Source organism: Pollicipes pollicipes, unplaced genomic scaffold (genome assembly GCF_011947565.3).
Source record: "Pollicipes pollicipes isolate AB1234 unplaced genomic scaffold, Ppol_2.1 Scaffold_4881;HRSCAF=5763_pilon_pilon_pilon, whole genome shotgun sequence".
NCBI lineage: Eukaryota > Metazoa > Arthropoda > Thecostraca > Pollicipedomorpha > Pollicipedidae > Pollicipes > Pollicipes pollicipes.
In genome coordinates this window covers 46,522,911-46,543,569 of record NW_023596576.1, presented here as the reverse complement: position 1 = coordinate 46,543,569, position 20,659 = coordinate 46,522,911, and the positions used below count along the sequence as shown (strand labels likewise).

At 56.2% G+C, this 20,659-nt stretch overlaps 1 protein-coding gene across 1 annotated transcript; it reads right to left on the bottom strand.

Moving 5' to 3' along the window:
• Positions 1 to 3,042: 3,042 nt before the first annotated feature.
• LOC119101339 (peptide deformylase, mitochondrial) lies at positions 3,043 to 20,625 on the bottom strand. Its single transcript, XM_037224653.1, has 4 exons — positions 20,460 to 20,625; positions 20,027 to 20,106; positions 19,298 to 19,509; positions 3,043 to 3,467 (listed from the first exon to the last, which is right to left on the bottom strand). The coding sequence occupies exons 1-4, from the start codon at positions 20,616 to 20,618 to the stop codon at positions 3,247 to 3,249; spliced, it is 672 nt and encodes a 223-aa protein (XP_037080548.1). The 5' UTR covers positions 20,619 to 20,625; the 3' UTR covers positions 3,043 to 3,246.
• Positions 20,626 to 20,659: the final 34 nt, after the last annotated feature.

The window sequence follows — 20,659 nt, the reverse complement described above, 5'->3', positions numbered from 1 at the left end:
GGTCTAAAAGAGACCAATGCGGTGGTAAGTTTCATAAAGAGGAGATTCAGCCAGACAATTCCGCTTGTAGATCGTACCGTGCAAGCATAAGAGTCAAAACTGCTAAATTTACATGCCATCTTGGCCGTTTCGATAATGCTAAAGAACGTATAGGTTCTTATGTGAAACTATGAAGCCTATAGACTATATGCGGACAGAGTGCGGATGAAAGACGGCCCAAGTTCCAGCATAAGTTCATGAAACTGCCCACAGCGGTGGAGTCGTTGGAGACCAATGTCTGATAGTGATCGGTGACAGCATTGAAGACCGGGGTCCGAAGAGCCAGTGGTGCTGTCTGATGTCAGTGGTGAAGAGCCAATGGAGGTCTTGTCTGTCTGACAGGCGCCGCAGGTAGCGCTTGGACGCCACGATCCGAGAGCGACCAGCGGCATCCTCGGAGAGTCGTGCTTGTCAGAGAGAGCCTGGTGACGGCGTGCGAAGCTGGGTTCGATGGCTATTTTAGATAGGTATCCGAAGCCAGAACCTCCCGTGCCGTGATTAGAGATACAGGTTGTCGGGTATTTTGGAAGAGTAGCGCGTACCCTCGCCACGGTGCAAGTCCATGATGGTTTCAGTTTCAGAGTTGCCATCACTCGACTTCAGCAACGACACCGATGGCTTCAGCACCACAGAGGCGTAGCCAGCGTGGGAGCTTGTGATCACGCCCCTCTCCCACGGACGCGGCGGGGCTCCCAGGGCCGAAAACTCCAGCACATTGTCTGTTTTTCTTTTTACAGTTTAAGACACCAGTAGGGCTTTTTCAAAAACTGACCCTCGGCGCATCACCATAGAATCAATAGCTTGAAAAGATCTCACCAATGAAACAGGGCCTGAATAGCAACCGAGATCGGTCCTTTGGCTGAAAGGACCCCATGTGACCTGATTTGGCCCCCCTGAACGAAATCCTGGCTACGCCACTGCAGCAGCGAAACGCATCGAAGCATAACGCGAAAGCTCTCATCGGCAGACCTAGATCCGAGAGGGCAGGCCGCCACACCGGGGTCTTCGATCCCCGAGACACCGGCGGCGGCGCCCCGAGGCGTGGTCTGGGAGAAAGCCACGACTTCGTTAGAGAGCACGCTCTACGCGAGGCCGAAGACGGCGACAAACGTCTGAGATCACAGAGCTCAGCAACAGAATCAAAGATCTGGATCTAGTGAAATTACTGACTTCCGGAAGGAGTGATATAGAACATATGCACTGACCACTAACGAAGTAGTGGTTTAGTTATATGCAGTTACTTATCTTGCTTCTACGGTATTGTTCGAAAATGAAACTTACATTTTGATTTTTGACTTCCTTTGCTATTCAAATGAATAGTTTGCAAATTTTCAGAAACATGATGCTTGAGGCCAGCAGGGCTCCCCAACCTCGTCAACTTTAGAAGGCAGAACCGCAGGTTGGGTGACCAAGCCCTCCCCCACCTGAACACCATCTTATTTCCTGCAACGCCTGCGACCGGACGCCCCTACATGACGCACCAACGCGGAATTACGGGTCACTCGAGGACAACATGCGTGTTGTAGGGGGCGCCATGCATCTCGTGTCCAGGGCACCATCATACGAGCATTACTGGTCCTAACAAAGGCCCCTACAGTTAGTTGGACGTATGTCACAATTTCATGGAAGAAAAAGTACAACGCAGAAGATTAGAAAGCGGTGGAAGATTATCAGACGCTTAGATAGCCGTAGCTTTACTACGAAGTGAAGGCAACCATTGCAGAAACATATACAAAGTGTTAAAGTTGATGCATTGTTGTGAAATGGACGCGTAAGATTAACGGCAGCATGAATCACAATTTCAAAATGTGTTTCGTTGCAAAACATGTTTCTACACGGCCACGAAACTCTGATAACTTCTACAACATCTGCCATCGCTTACAAAACACAACAGCGGCAAGACGCAGCGTCATATACAGACAACTGCGATCACATGAGCTTGCTGTCTTGCTTGAGCGTTCTGCGATGAATTGGCGTTTTACAGAGGACATAGTCGGTTTGTTTTGGAGGCTCCCAGCTGGCTCCCCCTTCAGCCCCCACTTCGGGCGATCGCTAGGATTAGGCCAAGTGCACCAGACCAAACAGCTCTGGAAACAGATGATAGTGCAGAGCAACATGCTGCCTTCGAAGCCCATTACTTGGGAATTAGCAAGGGTAATGCAGATGACTCACATCAGAGAGCAGACTAGATCTGCAAACACGGGCCCAATTCTATCGTTCAGTGACGTAGGGTCATACTCGAGTCTAGGCACATATTGTCCTTTGATCAGCAACGTAGCTAAATGGAAACTGAAGGGCTCATTGGCGCCTGCAAACGAGCATCAGACTAACCGATGAAGCTGACGCAACGTGCGAATTAGACGCGAACTTCCCCACACAAGCGGGGACAAGCGTATGAGCAGAATGCCTCGCCACTCTACCAGCTCAAGCGCCACCCAGCCACCATCGCCATTGCTCAGCACAAGCTCGGCGGCGATGCCCACCGCCCCCGTCCGCCGGCCACCGGCGCCGACCTCCGGTCAGAGCGGGACCACAGGTGCGGTGCGCGCGGCCGACCCAGGCGGGCCGCTCGGCGCCGGGCGGGCGGCTGCCGACGGCGGCCAGGCCCCGGCGGCCGGGCTCGGCTCGGCGCGGACCGGCCGCCGCTCACCGATCCGCATGTTCCCGCCCCGCGCCCTCTGCAACATTGAACGATTTACCGCCGCCGGCGGGGCGGCGCAGCGCCCTGAGCGCGCGCCGCGCGCGCGCCGCAGCTACGCTACCGTGTCTGCCGGTCGGCCGGCGACGGCCAGTGCGGATGCGCGGCTAAGCTGCGGTTTGTCGCGGAGAGGATCCCGCATGGCACTCTCGGGTCCCGCACGCAATCCATATAGTGCAAGGAATCAGTCACGGGGGGACAGAGCGGAGAACACAAGGTTGTGTATAGCGGACAAGCATACCCACCTGCTTACATGAGCTATTTCCTTACATGCAGGATACAGCCATTCGAGGTCGACAGAACAGTAACCATTCGCTCGTCCCTTTATTGCGCAACAATGCACACCCATACCACGCGAATCATTACGTCCACACCGCACGATAACAGCTTGACAACGGCCTGACACAGCACGCGCTCAGCCTTGTCTCATCACTGTCCACAGCCGACGTGACCTTCCTCGGTCATCTTGTCCGCGCCGGCTGCCCCGAGCGTCATTCGTAAGCGGACATTCACAGGAACAGGCCCCATTGTCTGTTCCTAAACCCGTCGAAGTGCTGCAGGAACCGGCCGGCGCGGGCGTTGATGAGCGCCCAGTGCTGGTGCTCCAGGGTGCGCGGGTCGCAGCGGTCCACGTACATGAGCCCCGCCAGGTGGTCCATCTCGTGCTGGACAGCGCGCGCGGCCCAGCCATCCGCCCGCCACTCGGTTCTCTCGCCGTCCGGCGATACACCTGCGGCGGGGCACGCGTGCGTGAAACGTCCGCCCGGCAGCCGCCGGGACACGGGTAATTTCAGTGAGATGTGTGGGCCAGTGGAATGCAGAGACGTCCGCGTGGATGCAGCTGTCCGCGTGAGAGCTGGGATATTCCAAGAGGTGGGGCAGCTGCTGGCACTTGAGCACGACAGTGGCTGCGAACACACATGGGCTCAGGCGCTTCAGCCAGAAAGCAGCGACGGTGGCGGCCGCAAAGCGCATTCCGGAGACTTCGCGGGCACTTCATTCGCATGTCAGAATGCAGCGTTATCGCTGGGGAGGAAAATGCTATTTGAGAAAAGGCAACACAAGCTCGACCAAAGACCCGGGGAAAAATGTCGCCGAAAGCATCATAAACAGCTTAAAAATTTAACGAGACATCGGCCCGAAAATCATTCGGTTGAAGTAATTTACACAGTCGAAATAATTCTGAACACGGAGGTTCACGAGTACGAAAATGGGTGAGATATGTCTAAGAGGCACCTATAATTGAACATCCAACGTTGCCACCGACTTTTACAGCTTGCCCATATCGGACGGCAAAGTTCATTGATGCAAATACAAGACAGTGCATAGTAATTGCATATGAGACTCATGGGAAGACTTTAAAGAACACTCATTTACGTTGCGCTGGGTAACAGGATCAGGTATGCACTTTCCAGCATCCTGGCAGGTTACAACGCCCTTCGGGACCTATGTCGTCTGCCCCACTACGCCACAGACATCCCGCCGCCGGCACGAGCCCATCTGACGCCGCATCTCCGGCTGCCGGCCGTCCCCAGCGTGGCACCGCCTCCGCGTCCGCCGGTGTCCAGCGCGTCTCGCGGGCCCGACGCGTCCCGGCGCTGATGCAGCGCGCCGCCCACACCCGCACCGCCCGCTGATCGGCCGTCATCACTATGCATTGGCGTCGCGTCCCTGCCGCTGCCGTGTTGCGGGCCCGTCCCGTGTCGGCGGTGTCCGTCGCCCGTCAGGCCCGGGCTGAGGGCGGGTCGATTTTGTGCCGGCCGACTCGGCGTCCCGGCCGGAGCACCGCCGCCGTCCCCGCTCCAGCTGCCGGGCCCCGCTCGCGCTCCGTCCTCCTGGCCGCGCGCAGGCCGTGTTTTGCTTGTCATCGGTGCGGACCGGGCGGCGGGCGCTGTCTTGCGCGCCGACGGCATCACAAGTCGCCGCCCGGGTTGGCCTGACCGGTACGTGGTGGAGGGCGAGCCATACCCCCCCCCCCCCCCCCCCGCCCTCAACTCACCTACATGCAGCGTGGCCATGTTCGGCCAATTGGATGACACGGATACAATATTTACATTCCCTTTTAAAGCGAATGTTTCACACTTGAAGAAACTGAAGCAGGAATGAGATATGATGAACCAAGCTCACATATAAACTATTAATATCACTTTTAGCGGAAAAGACTGCTCTAAACAACACAATAATCTGTTGAGTAAATATACGTCATGGTTTGATTACGTTATCGTACCTCGCACAACATTAATTGAGAGCCAATCTACGGCTGGTAAATCTGGAAATCGTGTTTCCGAACGCCAGATTTGGCGCCTCAACAATAATGCTTTTGCTTGGCCTTGATCGCCGTATGGCTTATGAAATGACACAATTTGCATGCTACTATTATGATGTCACGGATGCCAAGGTAACTGGAATACTCTCCCCACTTTTTTGCGGGCGTGCAGCTCAGAAACTAGAGAGGCTTCAGGCCTCAAGAAGGGCAGGGTTGTGAACGGCACTAAAAGGTCTCCAAGAGTCAGTTTCAGTTAAAAACCCATATACATGTGGAACACTTCCGTTGACATGCTATTGCGCCCCTGCATTTCGCTTCATTGCCAATTACTTTTTGCCCTCATTCAGGGTCCACCAATCCTTATTGAGACGCACATCAGCCCATTCAGCGACAGGGCGTGACAGACAAGACTAATTGGCCCCACCCTCAGAGAGCTGGAAGCAGGGCTGTTTTATGCCATTAATAGCAGATTATGTCAGATTAAGGAGCGTGAGGGTCAAACTTCAACGGTTCAGACCTAGCGACGTGCGATTGAAGCTGAACACAGCCAGAGGTCTAATGCCATGAAGTTAAATTCAAATCATCGACACCCAGCTCGATCAATTTGGCCACATTGCTCAGACGGCGCGAAGCATCGCACTGTTAACCACACCAGACGGATCGGCGCGAAGCATCGCACTGTTACTGACTTGGGACGGATCGGCGTAAAGCATCGCACTGTTACTGACTTGGGACGGATCGGCGTGAAGCATCGCACTGTTACAGACATCGGACGGATCACCTCCGGCGATCTTATACACCTTTTGACCAAAAACATCGGATGCTTTGTCGATAAGAAAAACCATGCCGGTTGGGCAGATCATGGGCGTAGAATAGTGGGGAGGGAGAGGAGTCAAAGTTCACGTGCTGTTCATGGTCGCTCAACATTATCTATACAGTGGCGCGCAAAGGAACTCACTTCAAAGGCACCCCTCAGCGACATTTCTTCTAAGTTTGGCAATTTTTCTGGGACGTTCCGTATTCTTGGGCCCAGCTCAAAGGGATTAAAGAAGCTTTGAGTTTGATCGTTAGTTACACCCTTTGACTCCAAGTCAACGGCATCATGTAAATATCAAAAGGATTAAACGTACTTCAAAGAAGACTGCCTGACAACAGACGGGTAGCTGTAGCACTACGGGAATATTTCACACCCGCGGCGCTCGGCGACCGAAGACTCGGCTCAGCTGCAGCGCCGGCCTCAGCCGCCTCGAGGAGTCGCACCGGGCCGGCCGCCGCTCGCGCGAAGGCGCCAATCCAACCGCACGCTTGCTCCGGAGCGCGTCTGATCGGATCAGCGGCTGATAAGCCGAACCCGCCGACATCCCGGCGGCAGCGGCCGCGTCAGCCCGCAGCCAGCCGGCCCAGTCCGGGTGACGGCGGCTGGCGCGGACGCGGGGCGTGGCAGCCACGCCGCGCCGCCGCCGTCTGCGGCTTCCCGGGCCCCTGTCCCATCTGCGGCGCACCGGCACGACACGCGGCATGGGTCACCGGCGAACAGACAGAACGCCGTCGAGTCGACACACGTGTGAACCTCGCGCGAAATGTGTTACAGGCCCACACAACTCGCAGCCGCCCTGGCAACGCAGCTGCTCTCCCACAAGCCCTCGTGTAATCGGCCACCTGCAGACAGGAATTCATACGTTTAATCACAGCCTGGCGCGAACAAAGAAACAATTTCGCTGGCTCGTAGGCCCCCGAGACCGGCCGCCACGGCGCGGTCCGAACCGCGCCCAGCTTCCTGTCCGGGTCGACGGGTGCGAATCAGAGGGCGTGTGGGTGCGACCCAAACCACCAGCCGCCTCTCACAGCCGCCGCCGGGCATCCACTGCGACGCGGCACGGCCACGACGACGGCACACGGACAAACGAAAGCCGAGGGTGGGGCTGACGGCCGGGCCGACCCGACCGCGAGAGGTGCGCCGCAGGCGCCGCTGCACGGTCACACGAGCCGACCGGACCGCGAGAGACGTGCCGCAGGCGCCGCTGCACGGCCGCACGAGCCGACCCGACCGCCAGAGGTGCGCCGCAGGCGCCGCTGCACGGTCGCACCAGGCCACCCGCGGCGCAGGGGTTCGGGCTGGGTGAAACCGCTGCTCTCCAGCCCGTGGTTTAAGCCGCGCTCAACGGCGGCGGCCACGCGCCCTGACCTGAGCCGTGTTCAGAGCAGGGCTACGACGGCCGGCTTATGACGCGTTCAGCTCCGCGCCGCGCCGCGTTGTTCGGCCCGAGGCGCGGTCGCGTTCGACCGGGCTGGGCTAACGCGACGGACGCGTTGTGGGATGAGTGATTACCGATCCACGGAGACCGCCGCCCGAGCGAAAGCCATTCGGCGCGTCGCAGAATGACGCTCTGGAGACACCAGCTGGCATACCAACTGCTGGTCCGGACTGATGCTCCGGACTGGCGTCCCGGAGACACCAGCCAGCATACCAACCGATGCTCCGGACTGCTGCTCCAGACTGATGCTCCGGACTGGCGCCCCGGGAAACACCGCCCAAAACGGGTGGGGCAACCGCAGTCACTCCGCGGGCTGGGATCAGTCCGCGTAGAGCGTGTAGCGCAGACACAGGCTTCTCCGAATACGTCCATCCTCGCCGGATCAGGCGAGCCACTCGCTTCATGGCTAGGATAACACGCACGCGCCCCGGCTATCATAATATCCGCGCAAACCCAAGCAGTGTACTTGCCTAGAAATATAGCTGTGCTCTTACCACAGGGTACCGGTCATACGGCTTTTGACGTCCGTACTGAGGGCCTCGCAGTGATTACCTTGCCTCCCCATGGAAGCCGAGGGGATAGCGAAGCTCAGCGAGGGGAGCGTTCGCGCGCGACCTTGTCTGGAAGGTCGTGAGGCTCAGGCATGACTCCCGGTCGGAGCTGTCATCCTCCCCTGTGACGGTCGGTGTGAAAGATGCCGACGTTAAATGACCTCAGGCGTTGAATGCGTCAGTAAGCCGCGACAATCGTCCCAACAAAAGCGCGCCACATCGGTGCTTGGTGTTTTTGCCGCTGCTTTCTGTACAGCATTAGGCTCCTGCACTTTGTAAGAAGGATATCAGTACGATATCCGCCGGTCATATACTGTCATATCTGTCACATACTATTAGTAAAGTAGCTTCATGTATCTTATGTAACGCTATAAGCCATATTGGTGAGCTACTCTCCCCACAACATCTTGACACTCAAAAATTTACGGGGCCACCGCTGCACAGATAGCCATTTTGATAGCACTCATCCACCTCCTGTTCCTCCACCTCTTTCTTATCAATTAAAGCTCCGAGTCATTCGAGGAGACGAACCTCAGCTCAGACCATTTCAAGAGCAGCGCAAAGCCGACTCATCCAGTGCACGGGTCACACCCCAACCGTAAATTCACCTTTCGCATCGCCTCCCAGACGTGGTACCTGGCTGCCCCTCCGGCTCTGTTTGTGCCCCATCCCGGCCCGGTCCGGTGCCGACACCGGCGCGTCGAGTTCGCCGCCGTGATGCCGGTCCTGACCGCTCCTCTGGCTCTATCCGTCCCCCACCCCGGTCCGGCCCGGTGCCGACACCGGCGTGTCGAGTCCGCCGCCGTGATGCCGGTCCTGACCGCTCCTCTGGCTCTATCCGTCCCCTATCCCGGTCCGGTCCGGTGCCGACACCGGCGTGTCGAGCTCGCCGCCGTGATGCCAGTCCTGGCCGCTCCTCTGGCTCAGTCCGCACATCGGGTATGCAGGGGTGCGCCGCCGCGCGTCGCCTTTTTACCGGGCCGGCGCCGCTGTCAGCGCCGGCGGGCCGCGCGCATTCGGCGCGGCGTCGGAGGAAGGCGACAGGCGGCCGAGGCGCGCCGACATAGCGCCGACATTGGGCCGACATAGCGCCGAAATGGGCGGTGCTGCGCGGCTGGCGGCGATCTACTCCGCCGCTCAACATGGCTGGCACAGAGGGGCACACTGAAGGAGCGAAACCCGATCCAGCACCGCTGAGAATTCACGAAGACAAGCGGGCTCCGGGTACGAAATGGACTGCGAGAAGCACGCACAACGCGGGGAGGTTTAACACGGCAACGCTTGCTTGGCAGTGCGAAAAACGAGCAACACCGACAGCGGAGACTTACGGTGCGTGGCTATTGTCAAATACAGCTAATTTGACCATATCATCGGGCAAGCCCGGGGCTGCTCAGTACACGTTCCCGCTGCTCACGTCCGTCAACGCTCCACTTCAGGAGTGCTTGCGCCGGGTGAGGAGCGATCACGCATCGAGTCGACTGTGACAGCTGCCGAACACGGCAATTATTCACAGGCCCGTCCATCGCAGACTTCCGGGAGCCGGCGAGCCGCGGCCCCATCGCGTCGAAACTCGGCCCACGTCGGTCCGATCACAGAGAACGGCCAGTCGGCACAGAGGCGTACGCATAAATTCGCGATGGAAGGGGAGAGGGGGGAGCGGGGCACTCACAGTTTGACTGAAAGCCGAGCTTAACGCACCACAGCCGCGCGCCATTTCCTGCACAGCGTAAAAACATTGCATGTTCTCGATCGACTTAATTTTACGAGCCTACCTCGAGTTTCGCATGCTAACATGTATTGCCGCACGCATATCAACATGTAGTTAACTTAATACGGCGGAGGGGCGGTGGGGGGGGGGGAAGGGCACGTGTCCCGACGGGCCACCACCTGACTACGCCGCTGATCGAGCGGCCCCGGTGACACCCGGTTCGAGCTCGAGCGAGACCGTGCCCAGGTGTTGATGGCCCGCCCGCAGCGCCAGCGCTGTCGCCGGCTCCCACGAGGGTTGTGAGCCGGGCTCCGAATAGATTCAGAGCGTGCATCGGCGATTTCATCCCGGATTTGCAGTCGGCACGTTGTAAGTGGGTTGGACGTTATAGCAGCACAGGGAGCGTATCAACTATGAGAACAAGCGCCATGCGCCCGAGATAAGGCATCACAGCTGCGCTAATCGCACAGTAGTTGTCACAGCCGTAATTGCGTACTTGGTGGTCATTTCCCTTCTTTCATGGGAATAAAGGAAAACGCTAGCACGCGTCCCCCCGCCTTTTCGTTGTCGTAACTACGGGCCGAAGCTACCGCAGTGTATCTGCCTTGGTGTCCTCGATGCAGCTTATACGATGTGACGGTACAGCGTGAGCGAGAACACGCCTTGAGCACGTTCCAGTGGAAGAGGACCGTTGCGATCGGCGAACCGCGTGGGGGTCTTCGATTCCAACGCAGTCCTATGCCAAAACCGTAACCATCCCGACCGACCATCCCACCCGGCTCGCTCCACAAAATGCTTGCGGACCGGCAGAGCGCGAGGATTTCATTCCATGCTTCCTTTACGTAAGTAACTCATTGGTCTCGTTCCCACCAGCTTCAGAACGACTGTGGCATCTGGAACTGCTGAGGGTGGAAGGCACTTACTTGCCTCGATATCTAGATAACAACACGATATGGTCAAACTGGGATCACGCGTTACGAAACCTACAAAGCAGAAAGCAAAGCCAGCACCAGCAGAAGACTGGACCCCACGACCCTCAGACCTTCACAAGACGACAAACTGTTACCGTCGCCATACGACACAGCAGCGCGATAACTGCCACCAGCAGAAGGCGCCAGACGCTGCGCCGTCGTCATGACGACGGCCAGCCGCACCACGTGACACCACCGCCGGCGGGCCAGCGGGCCGCGCTCCGTGACCGAGCCGTCAGCGTGACCGAGCGGCGGCAGCGGCCCGATTCGCGACGGCCCCGCCCCGTCACGGCCGCCAGCGCCGCCTAGCCCGGTGCCAGCTGATCTCGGAGCGCTGCCGCGGCGGCGGCGGCGGCGCGGCAGGCCTTCGCGGCACGCGCCGCACTTCAGACGCAGGCCAATAGGTGTCGCTGTTAAAGAGCGGCCGCATACCACGCGACGGCTGCCGGTCGGCTCTGGCCCCGGTCGGCCGGCTTCGTGCGGCTCAGCCGAAGGCTCGGGCGCCGGTGAGGTCTCCGCCGCCAGGCTCTCGAGATTCGAGCGGGATGGATGGACGTCTTTAATCTGGATGGACTACCGACGGCTGTTGGGACAGGGGGTGGCTGGTTGTAGCATTCGACTATGATGGGCTACTGGGGCCGGTCTATCAACTGGATGAATCTGACGTCCTTGATACGTCTGGCGTCACATATACGACGACATACCATTGAAGACGGATAGTCCGTTCGTGTCAGATATGCTGACGCGCATCTTGAGGCAGGCGCGACATTGAACGACGGAATGTGCAGGGCCAAGATGAGCTCCGACCATAAACTTCCTCATCAGCTCAAATATTTTGTTCCTGGTAAAAAAGAGCAGATTGTCCGCTGGTCCACCACATAGCGTTGTGACAGCGAATGTAGTCAATGACTTATCACATGGAAGTTATGTTTCACTCCTATGTGTTCTCGTCTGTATTTTGTACCCTAGTTGAGAAGGCGGTCAGCGTAAACACATTTCAGGCCACGTCACGTCCCCTCAGAATGATTGAATTCGGGCTGTGACAAACATTAAGGCCTGTAATATTGTTTTGTTTTCTTCTTTTTGCAAAAAAATAGAATATTGAGACTGGAGTTTGCGATTAAACTGTACGTTTCCCCTGCGATTTTCATTTACAGCGACAAAGCCGTAATTACCGCTGTGCAGTGTTCCAGATTTGCGGATCTGGCGATGTAGTGGCCGCCGGTCTTGGGCCTAGTCTGTCCGCATCAGTTCGCCTTAAGAGAAAGCTTCAGGCAGCTTGTCGTTTCAGCTTGTACTAGTGGGCAGCGGAACATAACGCTGGCGCTCGTGGAGAGGGCTAAGTCCCTTGAAGCGTTGACTCATCATACGAGCAACTCGTCTTTTGGACGCCTACATGCGGTAAAACTTGTTTGCATCCAAGCCTGACATGTTTGCGGTACGCATGTCCGCCACGGGACATTACAGCTCGTTACTTCCGCAAACATAGCCAGTGACGCGCCCAGCGAGCGTGGAATGGAGCCAATGTCGGCTAACAACCGCCTGATCCTTCCAGCGATACCCCACGTCGCAGACTGTGACCATGCTTGTGGCACCGCCTGTCCAAGCAGGAGCTTTGTCAGCCCTTGTCGCCGACAAGCTGTATCTGCGTCTGGATTGTTCCTTTGCCATGTGCTTCAGGAGCCGCTGTTCACGCGCTTCTGGACCCGCACAGTTCAGCAATTTCCTGCGTTCCACGCACGGGTCACACGAGACACAAGCGTCACTACCAGTGACGTCTGCTCAGTTGTTCTATGTCGTGTGTGTATGTGCGTGCGTGGCGTGCTGCGGCTGGGCGGCGAGGCGATGTGCCCGCAGCGGCCGATGAAGTGAGCGTCAGACGAGACGCATCAGTGCCTGGGGAAGACCCAAGACGATCGCGGTGAACGGGACCGCTTGCGGGCGTTCTGCAGACCTCACATCCGTTGCAGCCTTGCAAGCGCATCTCAACCACCTGTGGCTGTGGCTGCCGAAACGGTAATAGCTGATGAGCTGATGAGCTTCATGTCCGCACATGATCACGCACCACGGTCCCTTTTCCAATAGCAGTAGTTGCGATGGTAGCGCCATCTAAACAACTAATGAAACCCCGATTAGAATGTCGCCAACTGAGGTCGCCACTGGTTGTCCTCGCATTCGTCGCTCAGTTCAACTGAAGAGCAACTGAGCATTAAACATGGCGAACTGTGCGAACCGCTTCTTTACACTCAGGGAGTATAACATCCTCTGGTGAACGACATCGCATATGCTGTGCGGTTAATACAGCAGTACAGTAACACGCCGGCAATGCCCGGCTTTGGTCTGCCAGCACCTTTTGCTCGGAGCGCAAACAGGAGGGAAACGGAATGGAAGTGGGACAGAGGGCAGCTACCCGTCCGATCACACCGTAAACCACACCACAAACGGTAGGGAAACTGTTTCCATGAGCCCTACGGCAGGGTATGAGAAGAAACAACATGAAGCCCCCAAAATCCGTTCTAACGCGCAGTGCTCCAGTGCACCCGGGAAAGGTAGGGCATAAAAGCATACAAGAGGGAAGTAGTTTGGCGTTGTTTGCCACTAGCCGTCACATACCACGATACCCAAAAAGAAAGCCAGTTGGATGTGTGCAGGAAAGTGTCTATACCCTGCAGCCGCTTGTGGAACCCTGCGGCATCATGAGGCGCACGACAGGGAGTTTTGTTACGGCGACAGCTGCTTTCATACCACAACAGGCTGAGCTGGTCATAGGTTTAGGATAAGACACGACCAGGGCAAGTAAAACACATGCTGTCTGCATCCAGGTTGTGTTGCAAGCGTCGGTAATTTACAAGAAAAATGTTGCATACAGCGATGATAAGACGATGCAAACACTCATTTAGCAAACACTCATTACCCCGGGTGCTCGTTCGGCAAATTTATTCCGCAGGCTTGCATAACCATTACGTTAAACGACCGAAACAATGTTCTCACATATCATGAGATTAAAAGCTGAAGACGTATAAGCAGGTTGGTACGACTTAATTGATATATCTGACTATTTAAGGTCCTCACCGAACTCGCGCAATGTCCAGATTTAAGGACTGGAGGGTAGGCATAAATGTCAAATGTTTGATTGCTATGCAGTTTTACAATATGCTACATTTCGTTTCATGTTTGTCGCTCATCATATGATTATCCCAGTCTGTAATTCCCTATCACAGAAACTAATCATAACATATCCGCATATTTCCAACAAGAGTACACACCCTCCAGGATCACGTCTATGCGCAGTGGTTCTGTACCGCAAATGCACTTAATCACAAGGTGATGGCCCAATAACGGCACTTGCGAGAGATGCATGCGAAAACTCCAGCTGCTAAAACGACCCAGCTACTGGCACTGACAGCTCCTGACGCAGGTGTGCATCGTTTTTGTCGCGATGGAAACGTTCCAATTGCTGTCAACGAAGCGGAACCCGTAGGAGGGCGGATCCAAGGGGAGGGGCAAGCACCCTGTCGAAAACTGGTTAAGTCGGGCAACAATTAACAGATTTCTACACTTCGAAGAAAATCTAAGCAACTTTGACTAAGACTATTAAAAGTTTGTCCTAGAACAATCCAAGAAGTAAACAAAGGCAAGGCCTGATGAGTGTTTGGAAAATCGGGAGAACTTCGGGGGTTTTGCCCTCCCCAAGCCGCCCACCCCCGAGGCAGCATTCCGGCTCCACCCTTAAGCCCGGCAAACAAATAGCATCATTCTGGTTTGATATGTTCTGGAGAGACTAAAGGGTTTGCAGGAATGCAATTTCCTGGGTCTCCTAATAAGCAAGGGCTTCATAAAGTAATTATCAAGAGAGAAATAGTCATTATAGCAAATCCGAACATACCTTATCAGACATAAATGCAAGCCATTATGTCACAATGGTTCAAACACAATACACACTTCGAATCCAATCTGATATCACAAAAAATAGCTCGAGACTGTCGGGCCAGGAGCGGGTCACTCGGAGAGCTCTTGCTGTTGTTTGAGGTTTTAGGGCGCGGCATCGGCTGGGGTTATTTGCGCCCACCCTCCTCGTGAGCGGAAATACCCGCGGAAATTCATCCCGTCCTCGTCCAGTGCAACCTCGTTCCTGGCAATACTTACCACTTACATTCGTTGAACAGCGCGGTCAACAAAATTTCGCACCGAAAAACATCGCGTCAATCTCAATCCACCTTTCAATCGAAGGCCATTAATCGGCCAGCTTCGCAGCCGGGTGCTATATTAGCCGCCAGTGGCCAGCGTGAGGCCGGCCGGTGGGCTGCCGCGGCGGCTGCGGCGCGGCCCCGGTCCGGCCCCGGCCCGGTCCGCACCGTCGTCGGCCGGTGGCCAGCTGCAGCGGGCCAATCCCCAGCCGGCCGAATCACCTCGTTCAGGCGCCCGGGAACAGTGTAGCACCCGGCGCCGCCTAATGCCCCGATCCGTCTCCCCAACATACCAAGTGCCAGACGGTGAGCAATGCGTCGCGTCCGGCGAGCTGCAGCCAGAGCTGCGAGAGCACTGAGTCGGCTGCGGCGCGGCCCAGGATCTGGGCATGCAAGCTGTGTCGCTTGATTAGTCTGCTGCTGGCTCACCGTCTTTGTACAGCTATCGCGCAACCAATCCATAAATCCGTCAATCCACCATTGGCGCAAATAACCAATGCATCTGACGCGCTTTGAAGCTCAAAAACTTGCTAACTGGGCAAGGAAAGGAGCAGCGGGTGGTTTCCACAACTTTCACATGGCGTTCATCGCCAGTCTAGACATTCCTCCGGTTCCTACGATTTGTTCCCGGACACCAGTTTCTGGCGCCTGGCTTCAGAAGCAGGAACATCCCAGGAACAAGCTTGGAATCAAACCCCAGATCCGGAAAGTACCAGGATCCAGCACAATGCCGAAATCCGGCGAGATCCGAGGCGCAGCCTGGACCATGGGCGGTTCACGCAGGGCCCCAGATACAGTCAGTATTTTGCCGAGGATCGAGCAGGAACCAAAATCCCGCATTAAGGTAAGGCCGTCGGTGATAACCGGGACCTTATCTCGTCATCTTGTACGGAGCCAAAGCATATCCACACAGTGCACTTATGTGATGCCTGTAGCAAAGGAAGTATTGCTGCACATGCGCACGATGTCATTTATCTCGGACGATTTACCTTCGGTGGTGAAATGGTGTCGAACGGCAACCCGGCTTGCCGTTTACGAGCAAACCATTGAGAAGCCAGAATTCGTTGTGTTATGAGTGAATCGATGGGAACCACAAACCAAGGCCTGTCGTTTGTGGTGAGCCAATGGGGGCAAAGAACCAGACCCTGGCCTTGATAAAAGAACCGATGGGAGCCAGGAACCCAGGTCTGGTGTTTGTGAGGGAACCAATATGAGCCGGGAGCCCGCATGATTCGCTAGCAAAAGAGCCAGCGAGAACCAGACCCAGGGTCAGGTGATCACAAAACAACCGCCGGGCTCCAGAACCCACGAGCAGATGTTTATCAAAGAACCAGCCGGATCCAGAATCCACGACCACGTCTTCATCAGGGGAAGTGGGAACGAGGCAACCAACAATGGGAACCGGGAACCAACACTGGGAACCAGAAACCAACACCGGGAACCAGGCGCACGTCCGGTCGCCATGTCAACACGTCACGCGACGGCCGCCGAACAGCCGCCGCCTCGGTCGTGCTGACGTCTGTAGCAGTCACTGCGAAGGCGGCCGCGATCTCCTGACCGCGATCGCAGAAGCCAAACGCGCGCATGCGTCAAAGGAGCTACGCACTGGTTCCTCGAGGCTTGACTGGGAGTGGGTGGCGCCGCCCTTTCGCCGCTGTGAGTGGGTGGTCACGGCACTGGCGCGCGCAGAGCGACACGGCAGCCGACACTGTGAAACGCGATGCCCATCCGCCGCCGGCGGTTTTCCGAGGAGTGTAATCCGAACCGGACGCACTACACGTGCTGCCGGCTCGTGCAAACTCTTGAAACCGCAGGCAGCGAAAACGGATGTGACTTGAGAATCTTGGAAACAGGCGGCATGAGCCTAGCAACGTGCCATCATGGGCGCGCCATCATGGGCGTAACGTGCCATCAACGTGCCATCATGGGCGCAACAGAAGCGCTGCGAAGAAAACGTTTGCGGGCCCGTGGGATCATCGCAGGGACGGATGTAGCCGCGCGATAAAATATCCACAACATGAGGCCAACGCCGACACCAGCCATCAGACATAGGGGATCAAATATTAACAAGGCGCGAACAAACTGAAACATTCAACACCGGCAAGCGAGGCATTCTGGCAGGGTAAACGATGTCTATTGAACATTGAGATAGCAATTTGTGCCATTGGTGGTACCTTTCGCGTGGGCAGAGACAGATTATTGGCGATCACGCCATCCGTTACTGTATACGACGGATACAGGTGCAGTGACCACCAGCGTGGAGAGCCTCCAAGCGTGCTGCAGCGGGGAGAGGAGACCCGGCAGGTGGCGGGTCTGGCGTCGCGGCAGGCCCGGCGAACACTCCGCGGAGAATGGAGCACGCCCCACGCCAATGTCAGCATTCGGTCACCGACCAGCAGCTCATCTCCTGCTCGCCACCCGCAACACGAGGTGCCGTTCAGCGAACTTCGCCCCACACTGGCACCTGTCGCATCCGCCACCGGAGTTGGAGACCGCGCCAGCAGTCTTCCGCTTCCCTCCGGATGGGTGGCCGGGGGACCGAGCGGCTGCCGACGCCGGGCGGGCTTCCGCCGGCGGCCGACATTTCAGAGCCCGCCCACGCCCTGTCAGTGCCACGCCGCCAACGTAACGGTCACGCCAGACAAACGGATACCGCGGATCGGCGGTTACAAGGTCCCTCCCACCTGGGATCACGGGCCAGGCAATGCAACTTCCGGCGCCGCCTACAGGCCAGGCAACGCAGCTTCCGGCGCCGCCCACGGGTAAAGTGACGCGACTTCCGGTGCAGCCCATGGGTCAAGTGATACAACTTCCGGCGCCGCCCACAGGTCGGGCGCCGCAACTTCCGGTGCCGCCCACGGGTCAAGTGACACAACTTCTGGCACCACCCACGGGTCAAGGGACGCAACTTCCAGCACCGCTCACGGGTCAAGCGACGCAGCTTCCGGCGCCACCCACGGGTCGGGCGACGCCACTTCCGGCACCGCCCACGGGTCAAGCGACGCGACATGCGGTGCACCGCGTGGGGTACACAGGCCGCCGTCCAGTTCCTCCCACGGCTGGGACCGGATGAGTCATTGAGCTGTCCCTCTCCGCTGCCCGCCGTCCCGCTCGTGATCGCCGCGCCGGGTGGCTTGGCGCCCGGCGGAGCGTGGACTCGCCATCCCGCGGACGGGAAGGAGCAGACGGATCCAACACACGCTAATGACCAGCGACAGACAACCGGCGACACCAGCTGACTGAAAGGGTCGACGGTACCAAGGGACCATCGTAAATTGAACGCGCAAGCTATGCAAGCTCATGAATTATGGTGGCGGTAAAGCTGGTGTCCCGACACCCAAGTACGTACCATGCATACACAAATAGTTAAATTTTCACGGGTTCAAACACTGTATATTATGCAAGGGTAATCTCATATTTCATAGGCTGCACTACGCCCACTGGACTTTCTAGAGAAATCCAACCAATCACACGTGACATTGGTTCATATATTCCAGGAGCTCCTTGCGATGCAACAACCTGCAGTCATACGGAAGCAATACGCGCCAGAAGTGGGCCCTGTTTCGCCTGATATCAGGGCCAAACCAGACAAAAAATGGTCATTCATAGAATGCTCTCCAAGCACATCTAGGAGTTACTTCCGTTCCATAGTTTATTTCACATGTCATCTACCATCGTCGTTCCCCATCGATCTTGATTGCGATTACGGCGGGCCAGTCAATGCACGTACAACTCGGGCGCAATTTTTATCTTGTTATAACAAAATGGACGATTGAATGGATCGGTTTCTGAAAGGTATGGGACGTTCGTTTTCAGCGCAGGAGCCAGAAACTTCTTCAGAGCGCGAGCGTATTTCCTGCGGAATGTGCAGTCCTGTTGTGGTCATTGTCGGAACTAGATCTAGCAAACTTGTCTGATAGGTGGCGCCATATACAGCCCGCACCACCGCCAGGAAACCATCGTGTATTAAGGCCAACATGGGGATTTCGTGCCAACATTTCATGTCTCTGTCCTCATTATCATCAACATCGGCACCTTACGGTCCATACTGTTGTCATCATCATTCATCCAACACAGATCGTACAAAAGAGTATGGTGATCGCTGGCTTCGCCGTATGCCGCGGAAGGGTCAACATAACATATCGTTCTGGCACAGCATGCGCAAACGTCGCCGACCACATACCAAGCACCTAAACGCTCGATTCGGTTGGGGAGCAGATGCAGCCACCTCGGATCACTGCCCCCTCCCCTCCCTCCGCCACAGCGCCCGCCAGGTGGTCCAGTCGGCGGCAAAGGACTGTCCACGCCGGACTGCGAGGAACCGGACAGGTTTCAAACGGCGCCTCAGGCGGTCATCCCCGGAGGCAGAGCCAGACGGTGATGGCTCAGTCCTGCACAGCAGCACAGGCTGCGGGTCGGACCGGCCCCCTCAGACCTCGAATGACTCTGTGTCGACAGCCATCGCCCGCCGCAACGGCGCCGCGAGCGCACGCCGCCCGCCGGGACGAGGCGACACAAACGGCACCGACCCACAGAGGCCGCCGAGGCCGTCCTCCCAACACAAACACACAGGGGGAGGCAGACAGGAGGCGCCAGCGCCGCCGGCAGCCCCGCGGCCGTACCTGAGACGGTGACGCTGCGGTAGCGCTCCACGATGCCCGTGAGCGCGCGCAGGCTGGCACAGCCCTCCGGGGACTGGATGGTGGTGAAGTCCTCCACCGTGAGCTCGGGGTTCACGAACACCCGCAGAGGCGTCACCCGCATCTCGCGCGCCTTCACCACCGCGGGCGCGTGGGCGCGCACGTGGTTCTTGGTGATCTCCACGGCGATTATCCTGCCCACACAGCATTGGATGGAGGCTGAGTGACTTCAAAAGCATCCAGCACAGCACAGACTGGTCAGCCCAGAAACAAATGGTGGAGTGGTAAGCAGTACAGGCCATATTGAAGTAAAACATCATATTTTGGCAGTGGTATTACACACATAATATTCATCACATCCATACCTCATACACATTTTTATATTCTACAGCACACATCATAAGCAATGGGGTTACAATTCATGTCTCATGACTAAACCACACCACATTCTGATGCTGGAGATGTGTTCATAAATTAGAAGCCCAAGGTCATGAAAAATGATGGCAATACTGCACAAGTCCTGTGACAAATCATGTTCTCTGTTCACTCTGTTCACAAACATGTCTAGCCCTCATATGCAGGGCATGCTCATTCTATTTGTTACTCTTTTAACTTATCTGCACTCACAAGTTATAACAACACAAACATCCATTCCATTTTGGTGATAACTGATTGTAGCCATTTTGTTTTTATCTGTGCATCTTCACTCACCTCACTGGTACTCCAATCTGGGGTGCAGCCAGGCCAGAGCACTTATACCTTCGCATTGTCTTCACCAATGTCTTTATCACCTGAGGGAAATGGTATTTGGTTTAGCTTATTAACTCAAATAATGTGCAGCACCAATTAAGCACTTTCACACCTCTCCAGACCAGTTTGGTGCAATTGCAGAGTTTTCTACATTGTGGCACATTACAATACAACAAAAGCAGCCATAATATACTGGCTCCAGTAAGGTTGCTCTGTATGACATGAGGCAATGATTTTCTTTACTTTGCAAAATGCATTCAAGTAACCAATATTAACATGGGATAACCATACAAATTTGGAGTGCAATCTAACTAATTTCTTAAAATCAATACCTGCAATGATTCTTAAATATAACATCATCAATGTTGCTATAGTCCAGATCTGTTTAGCTAACCTGCTGGATATGTTCAGAACCAAGTTCTTTTGGCTCAACAGTCAAGGCCTTTGCCCTCAGAGCTGGGTCACCAATCTGCACAACATGACTGTAAGGTGGCTTGGGAGGTTTTGGATTGATCAGATCTTTTATGATTCGACTGAATCTTCCAGCAGCCATCACTGAGCTGAAAATGATGGGACCACGTCAACATGTGCAGA